This window comes from Lutra lutra, chromosome 7 (assembly GCF_902655055.1).
Source record: "Lutra lutra chromosome 7, mLutLut1.2, whole genome shotgun sequence".
Classification (NCBI taxonomy): domain Eukaryota; kingdom Metazoa; phylum Chordata; class Mammalia; order Carnivora; family Mustelidae; genus Lutra; species Lutra lutra.
In genome coordinates, this window is record NC_062284.1 from 17,413,953 (window position 1) to 17,436,320 (window position 22,368).

Genomic DNA, 22,368 nt, shown 5'->3' on the forward strand with positions numbered 1-22,368 from the left:
GGGCAGTGTGGCTACAGATGAAAATACCGAGATATGACTTGAGCTATCAACCAAGAGACAGAGTGTACAGTTTGATTCCAACAAAGTAATTGTTTATTAAAACAAAAATATTAACACTCCTTTTAAGTTTTAGAAGAATGTAACAGAATCCAGCATCTTTACAACAGAACTTTCACAGTGTCCAGGATACATCCCAAAATTACATGACATAGGAATAATAAAAAAAAAAAAAATGTGACCCATTCTCAAGGAAAAAGACAATCAGCAGAGACCAACTTGAGGACCCAAACTCTTGGAAATGACAGATGAGGGTTTTAAAACAACTATTCGCAATGAAGTAAAGAAAAACACGTTTGCAGTGAATGAAAAGACCAGGAAATTAAAAAAAAAAAAAAAAGAAAAGAAAAAGAAAAAAGAAATTATAGGAAAGAAACAAATGGGAATTCTAGAGTTGAAATACAGTATCTGAAATAAAAACTTTTCTTGATGGGCTTAACAGCTGAATGGGTATAACAGAGGGAAAGTCAGTGAGCTTAGATCAATAAAAATGATTCAGTGTAAAGAACACAGAGAAAAAAGATTGAAAAAAAAAAAAAATGAACCCAGCATTAGGGATCTGCCAGACAATAGAAAAAAACCTGATAGCAGTATATTTGGTATCTTAGAAGGAACAGACTTTTCCTAATTTTTCTCTTTCCTAAGAGAAATGCAGCAAAAATATTTGAAGAAATGTCTGAAAATTTCTCAAATATGATGAAAGACTTTTTACATTTTCAAGGAGCTCAGCAAACCCTAAGCAGTATAAATTAAAAAGAAAAATGAAGCCTAGGCAAAGCTGCTGAAAACCAAAGATAAAAAGAAAATCATGAAAGCAACCAGAGAAAAATGACAAATTATGTACAAAAGACTGTTACCTTCTCATCAGAGACTATGAAGGCCAGAAAACAGTGGAACATTTTGAACGTGCTAAACAAACAAACAAAAAACAGTCAACCTAGCAGCCAGCAAAAATACATTTTAAGAACGAAAGCACAATAAATGCGTTCTCAGCCAGAACGGAAGTAAGTCTTAAATGAGGCCCTGCGAAAGTGGCAGACTCTTCACCCAGACCAAGGCCATCCTCTCTGGGTGGCATAGTGTCTTCCCTTCTTGTCCACTTCTCCCATTTCTTTTCCTATAATTTAAGCTGGGGAAAAAAAAAAAAAAAGAAAACAAAAAAAAAACCAAACCTTTTTTGTTCAAAGGGAGGGTAAGGTTTAGTGGCAGTTTCTGCAGTTATAAACGTACAGATGACTTCGTGTGCTTTCTGAAGAATTAAAAGATAGTTATTTGGGTGTTTTCAGTAAAAGAACTTAATTCTTTTTCCATGCTGTTAGGTAGAATGGGAAGTATGAAAATGCACATGAGTTAATGTGCTAAATCACACACATGTTCTGGAGCACAATCTTAGTGGCAAATGATGTCACTGTTCACTTCGCTTTTAGGGTTCAATGTTGAATGGCAGCTCTGCAAACACTGAGCTGAAAGAGAATTGTGTGATAATTGCTATAAATTATTCTGCATAACTAAGCCCAAAGTACTAACATTTGTAACAGATTTCAACTGATTTTCCTAACTCATTTAAGAGTTCAGCTGTAATTTTTTTTGGGAACCGCCCCAGCATTTAATCTAAAGTCATAAAAACTACCGTGTTGGAAGTCAAAGATAGCAAGGCTTATTAATTGCCAGCTAATAATGATTTTCTTTTCACTGTGAACAGGGGCATATATGGGGCTCCCATCCCTCCTTGCTAGCAATCCATTTCGTAACTACTTCTTCCAGAGATGAGTGACCCTCACTTCCAAGGCAGACACCTGTCCCACCTGTTCCGCCACTTGTCATTCTCTTCCATGTCAGTTCCAGAGTCAGTTCCGCACTCTGACCAGTGGGAACTGTTTAACCCCCTGTGCCCTGGGCATTCACAGAGCTGAATCCCTATTCTGTTTCCCTGGAATATCATCATGCTAATGTTAATTCGTAACAATAGATTCTTTCATGGCAACATCTAGGCTGGTGTTTGAACAGATGCCTGGGTACCGTGATCTAGGCAAGACGATACAACAGTTTAACCACCATACACTGTATTGTAGCAGATTAGCAGAAGAATCATTTACTGTAACAGTAGGAAACAACAGCTATAAACCTGACTTAACCATTACTGTGTGCCAGGCAATGTGTTGAGGGATCATCTTCCCAGCAACCCTTGTGATGTTATCCCCATTTCAGAAATGAAACTGAAGCTCGGAGAGATTAAGTAAACTCTCCCAGCTCACCAAGTTGGGCTGTGATGGTGCCATCATCTGCTTCATTGTCCATGCTCTGAACCTCTGCTATGCACACTGCCTCTCTCCTCTTTGGTCTCGAATCACCTCTGTATGTTTGAGCCCCTTTGCTAGCTCCCTGAGAGCAGAGGGAGAAAATACCTTTCTCACTCCTGCATCATTTCACGTAATGGGGTGGATATTTCATGTCTGATGGGGTCGAGGGAGGTGGGCCATGCCCAGCAGAAAGGTCCCCTACTCATGTGAATTCCTCCCTCCCAGCCTGCATTCCTCATAGTTGTGGCTCTTCTCCACTGTGAAGCAGAGAAGGCATTTAATAGACATATCCTAAAATGAATTTAATTAGCCCTTTATATCCAGTGGTGAAGAGTAGGAACTTCTGCTAAAGGAATTGTCAAAGGGAAATTAAACCTTATGTAAAAAGAGAATCCACTTACTTGTTTAACGTGAGCCTTTTCAGTGGTTTCAGCCAAACACCTGTCTTTTTAATGATGGGAGATGAGGAAGGCATTAGGGAAAATCTGGCTTTCAGCTCCCTTAACCTTTATTTGTTACTCTATATTGCTAAATTCCTTGGGCAGTGTCCATGCACAGTTCATGCACAATTGTATTAGGCAGCAGCAGCTGTTAAGGTAATAACAGTATGAAGTAAATATTCACAAATGACTTGCCTGGGTTTTATTCTGCATTTTCAGTGTTTTATGGTTTTGCTCAGCGCTCTCATACTACAGTGTGGCTATAAAATTTGAAAACAAATAATATTATTCTACCACATACACTAGTCAGGGTTCTCCACAGTAATGGAACCAGTTGGATGTGTGCAGGGATGGGAGGTTGATCTATTTTGAAGAATTGGCTCATAGGATTGTGGGGGCTGGCGAGTCTCAAACCTACAGGGCTGGCTGGAGACCCAGAGGAGAGCTGATGTGACAGCTTGAGTCTGAAGGCAGTCTGTTTCTCTCGAGGCCTTCAGCTGATTAGTTGAGGCCCACCACATTATAGAGAATGATCAGCATTATAGACTACCAATTTCAGTGTTCATCTTTTCCAAAAAGTACCTCCACAAAAGCATCTAGTCTGGGTGTTGGACCAAATATCTGGCTACCATGGCCTAGCCCTCTTTTTTTTTTTTTTTAAGATTTTATTTATTTATTTGACAGAGAGAGATCACAAGTAGACAGAGAGGCAGGCAGAGAGAGGGAGGGAAGCAGGCTCCCTGCCGAGCAGAGAGCCCGATGTGGGACTCGATCCCAGGACCCTGAGATCATGACCTGAGCCGAAGGCAGCGGCTTAACCCACTGAGCCACCCAGGCGCCCTGGCCTAGCCCTCTTAATGCAAAAATTTAATCATTGCCCCATGTGTTGTGGTAGATCGTCAGCAGAATCATTTATTGTGCGTTTGCCTGCATTTCCAGACTTTGCAACCACACTGCATAGTAAGTAGCATTTCGGATATGATTCCCTCTTCTTAATTTTCTTTGTATTAGGAAAGAAACAATCATTATAAAGTAAACTTGAAATTCATTAACTCATCTTCGCAGAATGGTTCATAACGGTAATATCCTTCCCACCCATGGAAATATTCATACCAAGCCACAGGCATGCTACTACAGACTCTTGTGATTATGTGATCACACGGGCTGAACAGAGGTTTTGAAAGGAAGAGGGATAAAGGCAAAGTAAAGATCAAAAGCAAAAATTTTTATGTAAACTTTGACATTATTTGACAGGCCAGTGTGTAGCTGGTTTGCACTAGTGCACCATGTCAGCTGTTGAATTATTGACAGTACTGAAGTATTTCTGCCCACGTTGGTGAAGAACTGTTGGGTGAAGTCCCCCGAGTTCCCCAACTTCCAAGTCTGCCTCCCACCTAAGAGCTCATAATCCACAACAAAAGGCTAATGACTAACAAAGCAGAGGGCTCCAGGACCATGCCCCTGCAGCACGCTACTGTTGGGTTTTGTTTGTTTTAATAAGGTATAATTTACAGTAACGTTCACACTTTTTAGCGAACATTTCTGTGAATTTTGGCAAATACACACAGTCATAAAGCCACAACTATAATCAAGATACAGGACCTTTCATTCACCTCAAAAATGTCCTCCATGTCCCTTTGAAATGAACCTCTCCCCTTCCAATCCAGCCCTTGGAAACAGTGGTCTGTTTTGTGTGAACATAAATTTTCATTTCCCTTGGATGGAATTCGTAAGAATGCATGGGCTGGGGGTCATATGGTAAGTGTATTTTAGCTTTGTAAAAGACTGCTGGACTGCTTTCTGAGGTGACGGGGCTACTTTGCCTTTCCATCAGCAGCTTAAGAAAGTTCTTGTCAGTTTGGTTTGTTTTTGTTTTTGTTTTAATCTTTCAGACATCCCAATAAGTGAGTAATGGTATCTCATGCTTTTAATTTGCATTTCTCTAATGACTACTGATGTTGAACCCCTTTTCATGTGCTGATTTGCTATCCATCTATCTTTGGTAAAGTGTGTTCCAGTCTTTCACTCCTTTTTTACAGATTGGATTGTTTTAAATTACTGACTTTTGAGAGTTCTTTATATATTCTGAATATATGTTTCATCAGATATGTGATTTGCATGTAATTTCTCCTGGTCTGTGGCTTGTCTGTCATTTTAACACACTTAACTGGTATCTATTGTGACACTTTATGGTAGCCATCCAACACACACATGACTCAAGATACATTTAATTTAATCTGTAACTAAGACATTTTCCAAAATCCTGTTGGATGGATTACTGCCATTTTTCATATATGATCATTTTCTGAAATGTAGCGATCAACCAAATATAGATATTTGTAATGCTTAGGAGGTCACTAGCACATCTCCTCGTCCTGAGACTTCTCATGGACCCCTATGAGAACCCCAAATTATTTCCTTTTTGACACCGTGTGGATGACTCAGTATTTTTTTTCCCATTTACTTTTTATCTTTTCTCTTACAGACTTCTTTATCTATTTGTGATGACTCAAAACAACCAATCTGTGTTTGGAACTGCTTAGCTATCAATATGGAAACTGCTAGATAGAGGAGAAAATTGAACACGTTAGATGAATTCACAGCAGAAGAACACGTATAATATAGTTAGAAAATGTGTGATAGAAACTTCAAACGTTGTGGTAGATCATTGGTAAGAGAGGATATCAGGGAAGACTTTATAAAAGAATTAGATTTGGGGATGAGTAAGATTTGTATTTAGAATGCCCTGATACAGAAATTTTCAGGCCCAATTTGCCTGTAGGTAGAAGTGGGCATGGTGCCTTTTAATAAAGAGTAAGTACTCTTTTAATAAAGAGTAAGGCGTGTGATTCAGATCCACAAGGAAACGTAAGGCCACATGCATCCATAGGCACCTCCCTGCTTATGTTCTCCTCCTTTTGAATCAACTAAGGGAAGAGGGTCATTTCTTAAAATTAGAAGGTTAGAAGGCTCCCATATTTTGACCCTCCACATCAGTGTAAATTTCATTAGTTTGCCAAAAGAACATTACCAACAATTTTGCAGCTTCTGTATGCCCCTCTCCAATTGTACGCTCTTCCCCCAAGGTTAGCCACTATTCTGAATTTTACATTTATGATTCACTTATACTTAGTTATGATTTCAATATATGTAAGTACCCCCATATATATACATATATATATATATATGTATATATATATATGTATGTATACATATAGTCTTTTTGTAAATGGGTCATGCTGTGCGCACGCCCCTGTGACTTGCTTTGTTTCATGTAACATTTTGTTCTTAATCTTCAGCATCTTCCCCATTTTCTGCTCCTCTTTAGAAAAAAACTGTTTGAAAGAGATGTCTGTACTTACTATGACCACTTCCTTCCATGCTCCCATCCACCCACACCAGTTAAACTAGGATAACCCAATTCTACACCAAAGCCAGCATTTTCAGTGTCACTAGTCACTTCCATGTTGCCAAATTCGCTTCTTAGTTCTCATCTTTCTTGACCTGTCCAATATTTGATCTGTTTCTCCTTCTTGAAACACCTTCTTCACCTGGCTCTCAGAACACCATCTCTCTGGTTCCCCTCCTCTGCCACTATCCATCCCTTCTCAGCCTTCTCTACTGGCTCATCCTCATTCTCCTGTTCATGACATACTGGGCTCAGGACTCAAAACTCTTCTCCATCTGTAACCAAAAATAGCAATTCTCCACTTCATGGTACTTGGAAGTGTGTATAAGTTGGGGAGAGGGATGGCCTTAAGACTGGGTCTCTACTGACGTTTGGTGGGATGCTTAATATCTTGCAGTGCGCACAGAAGTTCTAAACAATTACGAATATGTGTGCCTCCAAAATGCTTAAAGCATCCCCGATAAGAAACATTTCTTGGTTGGTTATTTCATACGATCACGATTATACTTTAAATATTACACATGCATGACTCCCAAAAGCAGTTTCAGCCTGGACCGCTGGCCTGACCTCCAGACTCCTACATCCAAGAGCATCCAATTGGCAGTGCTGCGTGGATGTGTACAGTTAAGTGCTAACATACCCATAGTCAAACTCCTAATTCCCTTACCCCCAACTCAGTCTTCTACAATCTGCCACATGTCAGGTGATGGAAGCTCCATTCTCCCAGTTACTCTTCCTCAAAAGCTTGGGGGTCTTCTTTGATTTCCCTTCCTCTTGCGTCCCACAGCCAACTCATCATGGAGCCTGTTAGCTGTACATTCAGAAATATACCCAGGCTCTTGCCACTTCTCATCATTTCTATATAGTGTCTCCTTGACCTAAATTGCCGTTTCATCTCTCACCTGGATTCTAACAGTAGTCTTCTTCTGTCTTAACCACCTTGAGTCTGTTCTCTACAAAGTGTCTGACAGTCCTAGCCTGGTCATAACCCAGATGCAGTTATCGCTACTCAGCCATCATCCTTGTGACCTGTGAGCCTGTACATGACTTATCTTCTAGGTCGGACCTTTGAATTTCTTCTCCTACCACTCTCTACCTTCCTACCTCTGCTTCAGCCATATTTACCTCCTCCCTTCTTCTTGAGCTCACCAGATCCCTGCCTCTTTGCTCCTGTTTCTCCTCTATCTGGAATACTGTTCTCTCGGATTTCTTTGTAGTCTTAACACCACATGTGTTATAGCTTCCATTAAAATTCTCAATCTTAGAGCTTATTACACATATTAAGAATGTAAAGTTTGCATCCTTTTAAAAACTCTTTTAATACCTGTTGTTTCTCTCGATTTTCTTTTAGGCTGTTTTATCTCTCTACCCTTGTACATGGTTAGTTTTGATTGCCTGCCAGATGTGGTATATAAAGAACTGTCATATTATCTTAGACCCCAAATTATATTATCTCCCTCCCTGCCCCACGAGAGGACTCAAGTATGTGTGTCTTCTTACCAATCTATTGCTTCTCAACTCCGAATTTACCTTTTTCCCTGAAACTGGCTCCTGTAGAACTTTTTCCTTCATCATCTGGATTAATACAAGGTTTTTCAATAGAGGGCCAAGGAGGGACACTTCAAGGTCAGAACAGGAGGAAGGGATTTCTCTTCCTGCTTCCAGGCTGCTGTTTTCTGTGCAGTAGCTAGCAAACGGAGACCCGGTAGCAGTGCAGCTGAAACCCACACTCTCCAGCAAATTTCTCTGTTCCTTGGCAGACCACTCTTGCCGACCACCTGGTGATCTGTCACCCAGGGAGCTGATTCTGTGACCAGCTCTAGCCTCCAGCATGTTTTCCAACCCCCAACAGCAGGCCAGCCTCTCCATCAAGTTTCTCTGCTACCTGATGGGCTGCTTCTGTGGACTGGCCGCAGCCTGCCCCTGGCAGAATGTTCCTCCCCCATGGCACTGTGCATTCCCATGGCAGCCATCCCATGTCCCCAAATAGGTCTTGGTTGGGGGACACTTTCCAAGTAACTTTCTTACTCATGCACCGTATATTCTAGAGGCTTCCTTCCCCTTAACAATTCTTAAAATTTTCCCTCTTCCTCACCGATGGAATGACCTTCTGTCCTTTCACAGGCTCTTTTCAGTTGCTGACAGTTTCAAATTCATTTCAGAAATTGAGATGATTTGAAGTTAGGCTTCAGTCCTTGAGATGCCCTCTACCTTCAGTTCCTGCTTACTCCAGGAGCCCTTGGTGTGGATGATTTATCAGTCCTGCATCTGCCTTAATGGGCTCTGGATGTCGATTTTTGTCCCTGTAGCTCCCTTTAGACTGTTAAATGCTGCTCTGCTTCCAAGCAGTCTTTTCAGTAATTGACAAACACCCTTAGGAGAGAAGTAGCCCCAAATGCCGGCTTGTTCCTCAGGTTCTGTCTTGTCTTGATCTTGGTTCTCTATGATTTTTCCTGAATGCTTTCTGAGGCAATAAAGCAGATACTTGATCCAGCTTTTGATAATATCTTCTGTTGGTTACTGTTACCTGGCTTGCCATCACAAGAAGTAAAACTTCTTTATAAATCTGTTCATCTCTTTCATCTCTCACTAGTTCCTTTTTATTCTTTTATTTTTTTTAAAGATTATTTATTTGAGAGAGAGAGAGAGGAGAATGGGCAGACAGGGGGAGAATCTCAAGTAGATTAAGCCCAATGCAGGGCTCTATCTCATGACCCTGAGATCATGACCTGAACTGCAACCAAGAGTTGGGCATTTAACCGACACAGTTGCCCCAGCTTCTCTTTTATTCTAATATTTTATATTTTAATTTCTCTCTTATTCCTTTAATCAGTACGTGCCAGGCACATTTATTTGGAAGAACCAGATTTGGGGGTTATTTTTACTTTCTATTCTCTGTTTCCTTTGTATTTATTTTGTATTTATTTTGCTTTGCTTTTGTGTGTGTGTGCACGCGTGCGTCCCATATTTTTATATATATATGTATATATATATACCATGCACACACACACACATACACACCCCTCTGAAACCATCAGTACAATTAAGATAATAAATATATTCATCACTCACAAAGTTTTTTCATGCCCCTTGCTAATTGTTACTTCTACCCCCATCCTGTCTCCAGACAACCACTGATCTATGTTCTGTTATTGTACATTAATTTGTATTTTCTAGAGTTTTATATGAATGCAGTCAAACAATGTATTCTCTGTTTTTTGTCTGGCTTCTTTCACTCAGCCTAAAGATTTAGAGATTTATTGATGACGTAGTGTATATCAGTAGTTCATTCCTTTTTAATCACCATGTAGAATTCCATTCTACGGATATACCACAGATTACTTCCATTCAGTTCTTATGGTCATTTGTTTTGGTTCTAGTTTTTTACTATATTACAAGTAAAGCTGCTATGGACATATGTAGACTGTCCTTTAATGGCCCTAGTCTTAAATTTACTTGGATAAATGTCTAGAAGTAGAGAGTCTGGATCATAGATATCCTTAATTTTTGAAGGAACTACAGATTTTCAAAAATAGCTACCATTTTACATTCCCAACTCAATATAAGAGATTTTCACTTCTTCCCTATTTTTGCCACTTTGGGAATAGTCAGTCTTAAATTTTATCCATTCTGATTTTCTGCAATAGTTATTTCATTATGTTTTTAAGTCGCATTTCTCTAGTGAATAAGAATGCACATCTTTGCTTGTCTTATTTGCTGTCCATATATCTGCTTGAGGGGCTATAGCTCAGTGGTAGAGCATTTAACTGCTTATATCTGCTTTGACATAATGTCTATGTAAGTCTTTCCCCCATTTTTTTCTTGGGTATTTTTGTTCTTACAGAGTTTTGAAAGTTTTTTATAGATTCTGGATACAAGTCTTATCTTTTATATACTTTGCACATATTTTCTCCCAGTCCATGGCTTGTCTTTTCATTGTCTTAATGGGGCCTTTTAAAGAGCAGACATTTTTTATTTTGATAAAGCCCAGTTTATCAATTTGTGCCTTTATGGATCTTTGCTTTTGGTGTAACCCAAATCACAAAGGTTTTTTCGTGGGTTGTCTTCTAGAATTTTTAAGGTTTCAGTTTCCATTTTGACCTATGATTCATTTTGAGTTAATCTTTGTATATGGTACAGGTATGGATGAAGTTCCTTTTCATTTTTTTTTGCATATGAATATACCACTGTTCCAGCTCCATCTATTAAAAATACTGTCCGTTCTCCATTGTACTGCCTTTGTACTCCTGTTGAAAATTAGTTGTCCTTATAATGTGTGGGTCTGTTTCCAGAAACTCTCTTTGCTCCATTGATCTCTTGGTCCATTTTGACACCAATACCACATTGTTTTGATGACCATAGTTTTACTGTAAATCTTAAAATTCGGTAGTGTTAGTCCTCCAAATTTTTTTTAACTTTAAAAAATAATTGAATGCTGAATAATTAGAATTATTCAGCATTTCCACATACATTTTAGAATCAGTTTCAATTTATTTTTTTAAACTGCTGTGGTTTTGATTGTATTGAATCTATAGATGAATTTGAGGAGAATTAATATCTTAACAGTTTTGAGCCTTTCAATCCTTGATCACAATACATATCTTCATTTCTCAGCAGCATTTTGTAGTTTTCACTGAACAGGTCCTGGGCATCTTTTGTCAGATTTATCCCTAATTATTTCATATTTTTCATGCTATTGTATATGTCATTTAAATTTTTTTTCAATTTCCAACAAGTATGGCTACCATATAGAAGTATAAATAATTTTGTATATTTACCTTGTGTGCTCCAGACTTGCTAAGCTCACTTAATAATTCCAGTAGTTTTTTGTTGTTCCTGTTTTGTTTTGCTTTTTTAGTTTTTTGGGGGGGTTTTTTGTTTTGTTTTGTTTTGTAGATTCTATTGCACTTTCTGAGTACACAGTAATGTCTTTTGGGGAATAAAGGCAGTTTTACTTCTTCCTTACAAATCTGCCTGCCTTTTATTTATTTTTCATGCTTTATTACCCTGGCTATACAATGGCTATCTGTACAATGTTAAATAGAAGTAGAGAGAGCAGACATGTTTATCTTGCTGAACTTGCTGGGAAAACAGTCTTTCACCAAGTATAATATTAACTGTTGTTTTGTCATAGATAGCTTTTATCAGATGAATAATTTCCCTTCTATTCCTAATTTGCTAAGGTTTTTTTTTTTTTTTTGAATGGGTGTTGAATTTGGTTAGACAACTTTTCTATATCTGTTGAAATGATTATATGGTTTTTCTTTTTTTAAATTTTAGTATAGTGAATTACATTGATTTTCTAATGTTAATGCAGTCTTAATTGGTAAAATAAACCTCATTTGGTCATACATTGTTGAATTCAATTTGCTAAACTCTTGTTTGGATTTTTTCCAGCTATGTTCGAGAGTGATGCTGGATTTTTCAGGCTTTTTTCCTCTAATAATATTTTTGTCTGTTGTGTTTTTTTTTTTTTAAATCAGGAGAATGCTAGTTTCATAGATTCAGTTGAGAAGTTTTCCAACCTTTTAGCTACAAATTGAAGTTCTTTAATAAATATAGGGCTGTTAATCTTACCTCTTTCTTGAGTGAGCTTTGGTAATTTTTGTCTTTCAAGGACTTTATATTGGCATAAAATTGCTTATTGCCCTTTTATTATCTGTAGAAACCAGGCAATGTCTCCATTCTCATTCCTGATATTGATAATTTTTGTCTTCTCTCTGATTATTCTGTTTAGAAATTTATCAATTTTATTGATCCTTTCAAAGTTCTACCTTTTAATTGATTTTTCTTTTTTTTTTTTAAACATTTTATTTATTTATTTGAGAGAAGAGAGAGACAGTGAGAGAGAGCATGAGCGAGGAGAAGGTCAGAGGGAGAAGCAGACTCCCCGTGGAGCTGGGAGCCTGATGCGGGACTCGATCCTGGGACTCCAGGATCATGACCCGAGCTGAAGGCAGTCACTTAACCAACTGAGCCACCCAGGCGCCCTTAATTGATTTTTCTATGTCATTAATTTTTTTAAATTCTTTATTTAAATTCAATTTTGTTAACATATATTGTATTCTTAGTTTCAGGGGTAGAATTTAGAGATTCATCAGTTGCATAAAACATCCAGTGCTTATTATATCAAATGCCCTCCTTAATGCCCATCACCCAGTTACCTCATCCCCCACGCCTCCCCCCTCCAGCGACCCTCAGTTTGTTTCCTATAGTTAAGAGTCTCTTATGGTTTGCCTCCCTCTCTGTTCTTATCTTATTTTATTTTTCCTTCCCTTTTCCTATGTTCATCTATTTTGTTACTAAATTCCACATATGAGTGAAATTATGTGGTATTTGACTTTCTCTCACCTGTTTCACTTAGCATAATTCCCTCTGGTTCCAAACCACATTGTTAAAAATGGTAAGATTTCATTCTTTCTGATGGTAAGTGATATTCCATTGTGTATATATACCACATCTTCTTTATCCATTCTTCTGTTGATGGACATCTGGGCTCTTTCCATATGCTGACTATTATAAACATTGCTGCTATAAATATTGGGGTACATGTGCCCCTTCAAATCACTATGTTTGTATCCTTTGGATAAAGACCTAGTAGGGTCATTGATTTTCTTGGTGTTCTTTATTGCTCTTCTTCTATTAAGTCTTAATTTGCTCTTTTATTTCCAGTTGCTTTAGGTGACAGCTCTGTATGTCACATGTCTCTGTACTAGGCAATAATTATTATTATAATGACATTTACTGCCAGTTCTAACATCTCTCAGTTCTTGGTTGATTTTACTTGCATGATTTTTTTCTCATTACAGGTTATATTTTCCTGCTTATTGGAAAGCCTGATAATTTTTTATTCGATGCTGGGCAGTGTGAATTTTACCACGTTGCGTGCTGGCTATTTTTGTATTCATACAACTATTCTTGATGTATGTTCTGGGACACAATTAAGTTCATTGGAAACCGTTTTATCTTTTCAGATAGGGCTTTTAGGATTTGTTAAATGGGAATAGAATCGTGTCCAATCGAGTGCCAATTATTCCTCACTACTGAGATAGCACCCTTCCATGTACTCTTTCTAATGCATCATGAACTGTGAGGCTCAAGTCTGACTGATAAGAGCAGGCAGTCTATTCAACTCTGCCTGAAGAAGATAAACCTTTCTTTCATCTTTTCAGCTGGCTCTTTCTCCGGTCCCAGTTTCCTCACATGCCTCTGCTGATCTGTACTCATCTGAGTCCTCAAGGGGGACCCTCCGCAGATCTCCAGAGTTCTCTTCGTGCATCTCTCTCCTCTGAGGCTCTCTCTCCTGCAACCTCTAGCTGCTTTGGACTCCCTGAGCTCTTAGTTCCTTGTCCTCAATTTAAAATGCCTGCCATCCCGTAACAAAGTTCCCCTTCCCTGATTGAGCTGTTCCCTTCATTCGGGTCTCTGCTCAGATGTCACCTCCTCAGAAAGACCGACTCAGATTAATACAGCTCTCGCTCCCCTCTTGCTCTGTTTTATTATAGATTTTACCTTTTCATCATCTGTCTCTAAGCGCAGTTCTGATCTTACAAACGCCCCCAACAGGATTGTATGCTCATAGGTATCAAATAATATACAAAAATGTTCATAGTGTCACAACCCTGGAAACAGTCCAGATGTTTATCAGTTACTACACAGCGATGAAAATTAATAAACTGTAGTGCGTGCAGCAACACGGATGAATCCCAGAAATGTGATGTTGACAAAAGGAGCCAGATGCCGACTATGTCATGCTGTTGAAAAAGGCAGATCCATACTAGAATTTTTGAATTTGAAATCGTGGTTCCCTTTTGGATGTGGGTTTGACTCAGGTGGGTGTCCCAGAGTAGCCTTCTGAGGTTCTTTCTTTTGAGCCAGATGGAGAAATTGATTGAGTGAAGTCAGTTGAGTCAGATATTGTCTCCTCTGTAAAAATCTTCCCTAATCCCCTGGATGGTCAGTCACTGTCTCTTCTCTGACCCAATTTTAGAACAATTACATTGTAATTATTACATTTTCAAGGGAAGGAGTCATTTTATTTTGGTATTATTTTTGTTGTTGTTGTTGTTTTACTTTAAGTGTCTTTAACTGGCTGGTGTAGAGCTGATCTCTGGAGACATTTTCTGGTGGAAGGAATGAGCAAATGAAGCCACACAAACGAGCGATGGGCTTCTGAAGCTCAAGCCTGTGTCCTCTCCCTCATTGCCTGTTTCTAGTGGAGGGCAGAGAGATTACCTCACCGTGTATCTCTCCAGAAACACCAGATACAAGGTTTGTTGGCACCCATTTGTCATTAGAGAAGGAAAGTCTTGAGACTCTGAGGTAACCTGGTGGTCTGAGACAGAAGGTAGAATGGGGTCGGACCCCTTAGTTTTGGCAACCGTGCAGCTGTAGGAACGAAGCTGCCTCTGCCTTCTTTCCGGTTATGAGTAGCTATAGGGGCCAGGACATTAGTGTATTCAATAGGCTTTGGTTTGAACCTTCTCCCCACACGATTATGGAAGAACCCAATAAAGTTATCTTATACCATTAAAAATCAATGTGCTTTGTGGGGTTTCTTCCCCTGCCACAAAAATTCAGTTAAACCAAAGTGCTGCAACTTAACAGAGTACTCTTTTCTCCTTTTCATTTTGAAAATTTCAATAAGCATGAATTTGGAAAGGATAATAAAATGAGGATAAAGGGTGCTTCCAGAGCAAACTGTGTAGATCTTATAAAGGAAAGTTCCTTCAGAGTTTGTCCTTACTGGAAGGAACTGGCCCTCAGCAGTGTGATAGCTGAGTTCCAACTGATGAGTTTACATTTCTGTGCCAGGCTTTATTAAGGAACCCAGGCTAGCATCTGTTCACTCTGAAAAGAATTCTGGCAATTCAGCAGTGTCTTAAAATTTTAAATGTATATTTTGATTAACACATTTTTATTGGCACATATATTCTTTCCCTCTTTTGCTAATACTACTGCGAATGTGTCTATCTGCAGCTGTGGTGCTCCCATTCAAGTTTCCGAGGTGAAGCTGCTTTCTTTCTCATCGGGGCAGCTCACTGTGTTCCTCCCTGCCGAGGTGAAGGCCATAGGGACAGAGAACGATCACGTCCTGCCTCTGCAAGAGTTGGCCATGAGGAGTCTCCATCACACCTACCACAGTTTTCTTAAAGGTACACGGGACTTTCTCTCTTTCCACCTCTTACTGGGTGACCTTAGAAGTTGTACTCCATGCTCCCTGTTGGGGTGTCCATGTTTTTTATTGTGCTAAAATACACATAACATAAAATTTACCATTTTAACCCGTTTTAAATTCTCTGTTCAGTGACCTTAAGCACATTCACATTGTTATGCAGTGAGACTTTTTTTTTTTTTCATTTAAGAAGATGGTTTTAATATTTTATCAACACTGATCCCTTCGGCATCCCCTACAGACACAGAGGAGCATTCGCCACAGTGTGGTCTTCAGTCATTAAGGACCGAGGTTAAAAGTTAAACCTTGTGGTTTAAAGGAAGGAAATTGGTGTTTGGGCACGTATCTGGTGGAAGTGAGAAGGCTGGCAGAGGCACTTTCTTGAGCAGGAAAAAAAAAATGCCAAAGGCTTATCCTTAAAGCAGAATTGGGACAAGTTTTCGCCATGCAGGCTCTTCACATCTGAGAAATTACATACCTAGAGGGAGGAAATACCAGGGGTCTCGGGCAGTATTTCCACAGCATGTTAACTGTTGGTTTGGAGAGGATTCGACGGTATGTAGATTTCATGGGCGTTGTGCTGTGGATCTCCGAGATGCTTTAAGAGAGCAGTAGGCAATTTTAATAAGATACATTCCAAATGTTTGAAAAACTGCTAAATGTTTAGTCTTTGCTTTAAAAAAAAAAAAAGATCCATTCAAAAACATCTCCTATTAACCTTCTAGGAATGTCCAACACAAAGTTATTTTTTAATACTAAAAAGAAAACTGTAATTATTCATCTATGGGTAAATTCCATTTTTATAAATGGTTATTGATAAAGTCCAGACAGATGTAAAGGATGATGAAATCATTTGTATTTCCTTCCCAAAGATGAGTCAGTAATTTTTAGGTTTCACCTCATTGTGACCATTTTCCTCTCTGTCTTCTGGATGTGGACCATCTGTGGCAATCCAGTGGACACTTGTGCTCAAGATTGCCTGGGCCACTGGGATGTTTTGCTTTAAACGTTTCTTTTGTATAGCTCAGGCCAGACGGACAAGGAGGCAGCCTCTCTGTCAATTTAGATAGTTCACGGGAGTGAAACAAGGAAAAGCTTCGTTTCCTTATTTTTCTTTTACTTTGATTTCTTTGTTTCCCATTTTCATTCTTTTCAGTAAACATAATTTAGCTTGAGTAATGCGCAATGCCCAATCGATTTAGGAAGAATTTAATGAAAGTCAATGTTAGTCTTCGTACAGTCCTTTTTTATTCTCCGTCTCCCATAGGAAGTTGTACAAACCCTCTCTGGGTAAATTAATGCCTTTTTAAAATCTTTGTTCATGAAGAATATTGGGTCTTAATTCTTTTCTTGCTTCTACCTCAGGATAGCTTCTGTTTGCTCTTAAAAGAGTAGATTTGGGTTTTTCTCTTAGTATCAAAAAAGTAGTTCATAACATATCACATAACACTCACTAATCACATCACATATCACTATCACATAACAATATTTTCACCATGCAGTACTTTTTAACTAACTGAATTGACTTAGTAACAAAGAAACATATTTTAAGCCTAGTTTAAGGAAATCTGATTTTTTTTTTTTTAATTCATGCCTGATTTTTTTCTCTTGTGTTCCAGATTTGAACTTTCTGTCTCCAATCTCATTACCCAGAAGTCTCCTGGAACTGCTGCATTGCCCCCTGGGGCACTGTCACCGGTGTAGTGAGCCCATGTTTACGATTGTCTACCCCAAGCTCTTTCCCTTGAGAGAGACGCCGATGGCAGGGCTGCACCAGGGGTAATCATACCTAAGTGGGCACCAGGGCTTACACCTGGGCGAGGGGTGGAGGCCATGCATGAAAGTATTGTTAAGTCAGCAGCTGTCAAGGTGCGTACAGTGCTTCCTGAGATAACAGCTGAACGACACAAAAGCACGTTTTCAGCATCACGAGAAAACTGGACTTCCCTTCATTACATTTTTGATCATATACAGAACAGTTTTATTGTATATATGATTTAGAATAGCTCATTCTTTGTAAGGAGCGCTTTCCTGCTTTTCCCCTGTTCACAATAGGCTTCAGGCAATAAGGAATGTAAGAACAAAATCTTTGTTGTATAATGGGACCAGCCCAGCCCTTCTATTTAATTGGCGTGGCTAACAGAAAGTGCATGGTGAACATCGGGCCTGCGTGTGTGTGTGTGTGTGTGTGTGTTTCTGTTTTGAATTTCTAACACTTCCAAATGCCAATCTCTTGCCACTCTCTGTTTCTTGGCACAGTGCCTTGAATTGCTAAGAATGTTCACCAAGTAAAAACCCCTGTACTGGTAGTTTAAAAAAAGAAAACCAGACAATTAAAATTAGGACATCAAATGAAAAATCCCCCATTAGCGCAACCTCAGCATATAGATAGTCTAAATTTAGGATTTTCTAATTTACATTTTTTTGAAGTTAAAAAAAAAAACAAAAAACACTGTAACATCTCACTTATCTATCAGATGGTATTTTGGGTTAGTAACTTTTTTGGATAACTCGTTACCCCTATTGAGTGCCAAGAAGCATTTCCTTTGTAAGCATTTTTATAGAATGAGGAGGGAGCCTGGGCGGGGTACTGAACCTCTCCGAGCCTCAGAACAGGGATAGTACAGCCGGCTGGGGGGTGGGGGGGGCATCTTGAGGATTAGCAGATGGTGAAGGTCAAACCTGGACATATGATGGGTGTTCAACAAACAGTAGCTCCCCTCTACTATCTGTCTACCCCACTCCCTTGCAAAACTGCGGTTCTCTTCTTCCTACCCTGAATAATCCCATTTTGTTAGACTTTTCGGTTCCTGTCTCCCCTCTCTGTATTTTTAATGTTTCCTACTTCGTTGTGCCTGCCCACAAGAAGCCTTCTTCCAGACCTTTCTAAATTTGCTCCTTCCAGTCCAAGGCAATCACATCACCAAATGTACTGAAATGTCATTTAGAATAGTTAAAAGCACTGAGTCAGTGTCAGAGTGTATTACTCCATGGATAAAATAAACAGACAAAATCGGAACAGTGCCTGGCGGTCAGGTGCACAGGCTCTGACTCGCCCTCCTCCGCTGGGAGCCCTTGGGCCAGGCACTTAACATCTCTGGGCTTCAGCCTCTCATTGATGAAGTGACCGTAATAATAATATCTATGGTCACTGTGAGGGTAAATGAGATCATTCATGGAAGGAGCCCAGGCATGTAAGAATACTACGTAAACATCAACTACTTTAGTCTAGTCTTCTTTAGCTCAGAGACTTTTAAAATTTTCTTGTGTGTATGTGTTTTTAGCAAATGCCCTTCATATCAGTAAGATACCGTCATAGGATAATCTTACCTAATTCATTAAACTTAGTAAAACCCTTAGGCATTATTGTATAATTCTCTATAGAAGACATTTTCTTACTGAAAATATGAAAATGAAGACACTTCCGTAAGGTCAGGATACTCTGTCAGTAGCTGCTAAAATTCTGAATACCTATTCAAAAAGATAAACTCTCTTTTTTTTCATGGTAATTAATTTGTGAAAATAAAGTAGATCCTTCAAATGAAGTCATTTTTTTTGTCTTATCTTTATGTAAGATTTGGGGAATGTATTCAGTATTTGAATATTTTATGTACAGTTACTTATTTCTCTGCTACAACCTAGAAATTCAGTGCAAATAATCTTGTATTGTTTTAGAACGTAAATATAAAAGTCTTAGCCTAATAAAATGAATATATCTAGTACATAGGACTTAGGCAATGCCTGTTTGTTGAGCAAAGCCAGCAGTGCCTGTGTTTATAGCAAAGATGAAATGCCAAGATATAAACATGGCTTTCTGTGGTGAGTTAATGCTAGGGTTGAAATTGAGAGTCTGTGGCTTTCATTTGGTCCACCAGACTTTGTTCCTTCCCATGTTGCTATGGAGATTGTATTAAAAGCATTGACATCAGTTTCTATCATAGTCTTTAAAGTACCTTCTTTTGTAACTGAAAACCAAATACTTGAATTCAGTAGCTTACTGCTGAAAATAAAATCAATATTTTTGATATCATAAACTCTAAAAGGTCTTGATAATAATATTTTTAAGTTTTATAATATATTCAGTTTAGTTCGCATTGCTTGTCATAAAATAATGCATTGTATCAGCCAATATCGAAATTAATGTAGACATCTGGCATTATTTTAAAAGAACATATTGGATATTCTTCTAAAATACCAAGTCCCACACAAGTGTTAGTTTCAACCTAAATTTTAATACAGAATTCAGAAAAAGAAATTATAGTATTTTGCCTAAACAATAGACACCCAAACCTTCAAATATCCATAACAGAGAAGAGCGACTAGTATATTCATGACTTTGAATCCTTATAAGCATAGCAAGTGTTCAAGCTTATGTTCATTTATTAAAATGGAGAACATCAACATAGAAGGTTATTTATTATTATAACAACGTGTCTGGCTTTCCCCCACACAATCATGATTATTTACACAAGTTCTATATTTCTCATTAGGAAATCAGGTTAGTCAAGCTTTTCAGAGGTGCGTATTCGTTGGCTAGGAGTACTGCAACAAAATGCCACAAAACTGGACGACTTAAATAAGAGGATATCTATTGCCGCACAGTTGTGGAGGCGAGATGTCTAAAATCAGCATGTTGGCAGAGTCAGTCCCTTCTGAGGGCTGTTGAGGGAAGGGTCTGTTCCAGGCCTCTCTCCTTGGCTTGGAGATGGCTGTCTTCTCCCTGTGTCTTCACATCATCCTCTCTCTGCGTATGTGTCTGTACCTACACCTCCCTCCTTGCTGAGGACACCAGTAGGCTGGGCCCTTACTGACTCCTCCTCACTTAACTAATTACACCTGCAATGTTCCTGATCCCAGATGATGTCACCGTGTTACTCTACTCAGGCTACCATAACAAAATACCATACCTCGGTGGCTTAACCAACAGAAGTTCATTCTTGGCAGTTCTGAGGCTGGAAGTCTGGAGTCAGGGTGCACATGGAGAGAGCTTTCTTCTTGGTTTGCAGGTGGCGCTTTTTTGCTGCCTCATGTGGCAGAGAGTGTGAGCACACGGGCACAAGCTCTCTGTTGTCTCTTCTTTTTATGAGGGCCCTATCCTCATGACCTCATCTAAACCTAATTATCTTCAGAAAGCCAAATACCATCCAGTACTCCAGATAGCATCGCATTGGAGGTTAGGGCTTCAACATAAGAATTTGGGAGGATACAGTTCAACCCGTAACATTCTGGTCCAAAAGTTCATGTCCTTCTCGCATGCAAAATAAATTCATCCCATCCCAACACCCCCCAAATCCTAACGCATTCCAACATCAACTCGTTTAAGTTAAAAAATCTCATCTTAAATATCTAAATCAGGTATGGGTAAAACTTGGGTATAGTTCATCCCAAGGCAGGACTCCTCCAGTTATGAACCAAGTTATCTGCTCCAATATGTAATGTTTGGACAAGCGTAGGATAGACATTCCCATTGCAAAAGGGAGAACACCGGAAAGGAAAAAGAGGTGATGGGTCCCAAACAAGTCCAAAACTTAGAAGGGCAAATTCTGTTAGATTTTAATGCTAAAGAATAACATTCTTTGGCCCAATGCTCTATCCTTTGGGCCCACCACAGTGGTGCACCCCTCTTGGTCTTGGCGGGGGCAGGGGGGCGCCTGTCTTCTAAAACCAAGAAAGTTGCCTCATCCCCAGGGTCCTTCTTCCCTTTCCCTGATAGCTCTCTTGCTCCTTTCCTGCTAGGAGAATGCCGGAAGCCTGACAGCCTTTTTCATTCTGTCCCCATCTCTCTCCCCTTCAGTCCAGGCTGTCAGCATTTCCACTGAAATGGTTGACTGTATGAACAGTTGTCCCTTGGTGTTCTCTCCAGAGCAAGCTTTCTCATTATTTATAATATGGATAGCGTGAGAATGTTCCAGATCTTCAAATTCTGGTTCCTTTTTGCCTAACAGTTCCCTTGACTTAGCTCCCTCCTCTACCATTTTACTGTGAGCAGGCAAGGAGAAACCAGGCCATGCCTTCAACCCTTTGCTTAGAAATCTCTTCGGCTAAACATCCAGGATCGTTGCTCACAAGTTCTGCTTTCCATCCAGCAGAACACAGTTCCGTCAAGTCCTGTGTGCTTTATAATCCCCTCACCTTTCTTCCAGTTTCTAATAACACATCCCTCCTTTTTGCCCAAGACCTCAGCAAATGCACCTTCAACTCAGCATTCTGGTGAGGACAATGTATGTATTCTCTAAGACAGTAGAAGCTCTGTCTACAGCCCCCCTCTGTCCTTTGTGAGCTTCACCAGATACTCTTTAATGTCTGCATTTCTACCAGCAGTTTCTTCAAGGCAGTGTAGGCTCTGTCTACCATGCAGCTCGGAATTCTTCCACCTTCTACTCGTCACCCAATTTCAGAGCCACTTCTAGATTTTTAAATATTTGTTACAGCAGCTTCTCACTTCCCAGTAGCTATATCTGTATTAGTTAAGGGTTGTCAAGAAAAATGGAATCTCTATCTGTATCTGTATATAGAGAGATTAATTGATTTTAAGGAATTGACTCTCACAGTGGTGTGGGCTGGCAAATCCAAAACTGTAGGGCAGACTGGCAGGCTGGAAATTCAACAGTTGATGTTGTGGTCTTGAGTCTGAATTCTTCAGGGCATAGGCTTGAAACTCAAGCAGGTCACTGTCTTTTTTTTTTTTTTTAAGATTTTATTTATTTGACAGAGATCACAAGTAGGCAGAGAGGCAGGCAGAGAGAGAGAGAGAGAGCAGGCTCCTTGCTGAGCAGAAAGCCCGATGTGGGGCTCGATCCCAGGACCCTGAGATCACGACCTGAGCTGAAGGCAGAGGCTTAACCCACTGAGTCACCCGGGAGCCCCAAGCAGGTCACTGTCTTAAAGAAAAGTCTTTCTACCTTTTTGCTTTGTCCTTCGGGTCATCAACTGATTAGATGAGGCCCACCCAAATCATGGAGTGGAATCTGTATTCAAAGTCTACTG

The 22,368-nt window shown here is 39.4% G+C and overlaps 1 protein-coding gene across 3 annotated transcripts in view; it reads left to right on the top strand.

Annotated features, from left to right (window-relative positions):
• LRRC28 (leucine rich repeat containing 28) overlaps positions 1-22,368 on the top strand; it is a 161,257-nt gene that overhangs the window by 119,558 nt on the left and 19,331 nt on the right. For all 3 annotated transcript variants that reach the window (XM_047736760.1, XM_047736762.1, XM_047736761.1), the window contains 2 exons: positions 15,186-15,361; positions 17,001-17,160. In XM_047736760.1, the coding sequence (XP_047592716.1) occupies positions 15,186-15,361; positions 17,001-17,160 (336 nt within the window). The remainder of the gene's footprint in view (positions 1-15,185; positions 15,362-17,000; positions 17,161-22,368) is intronic.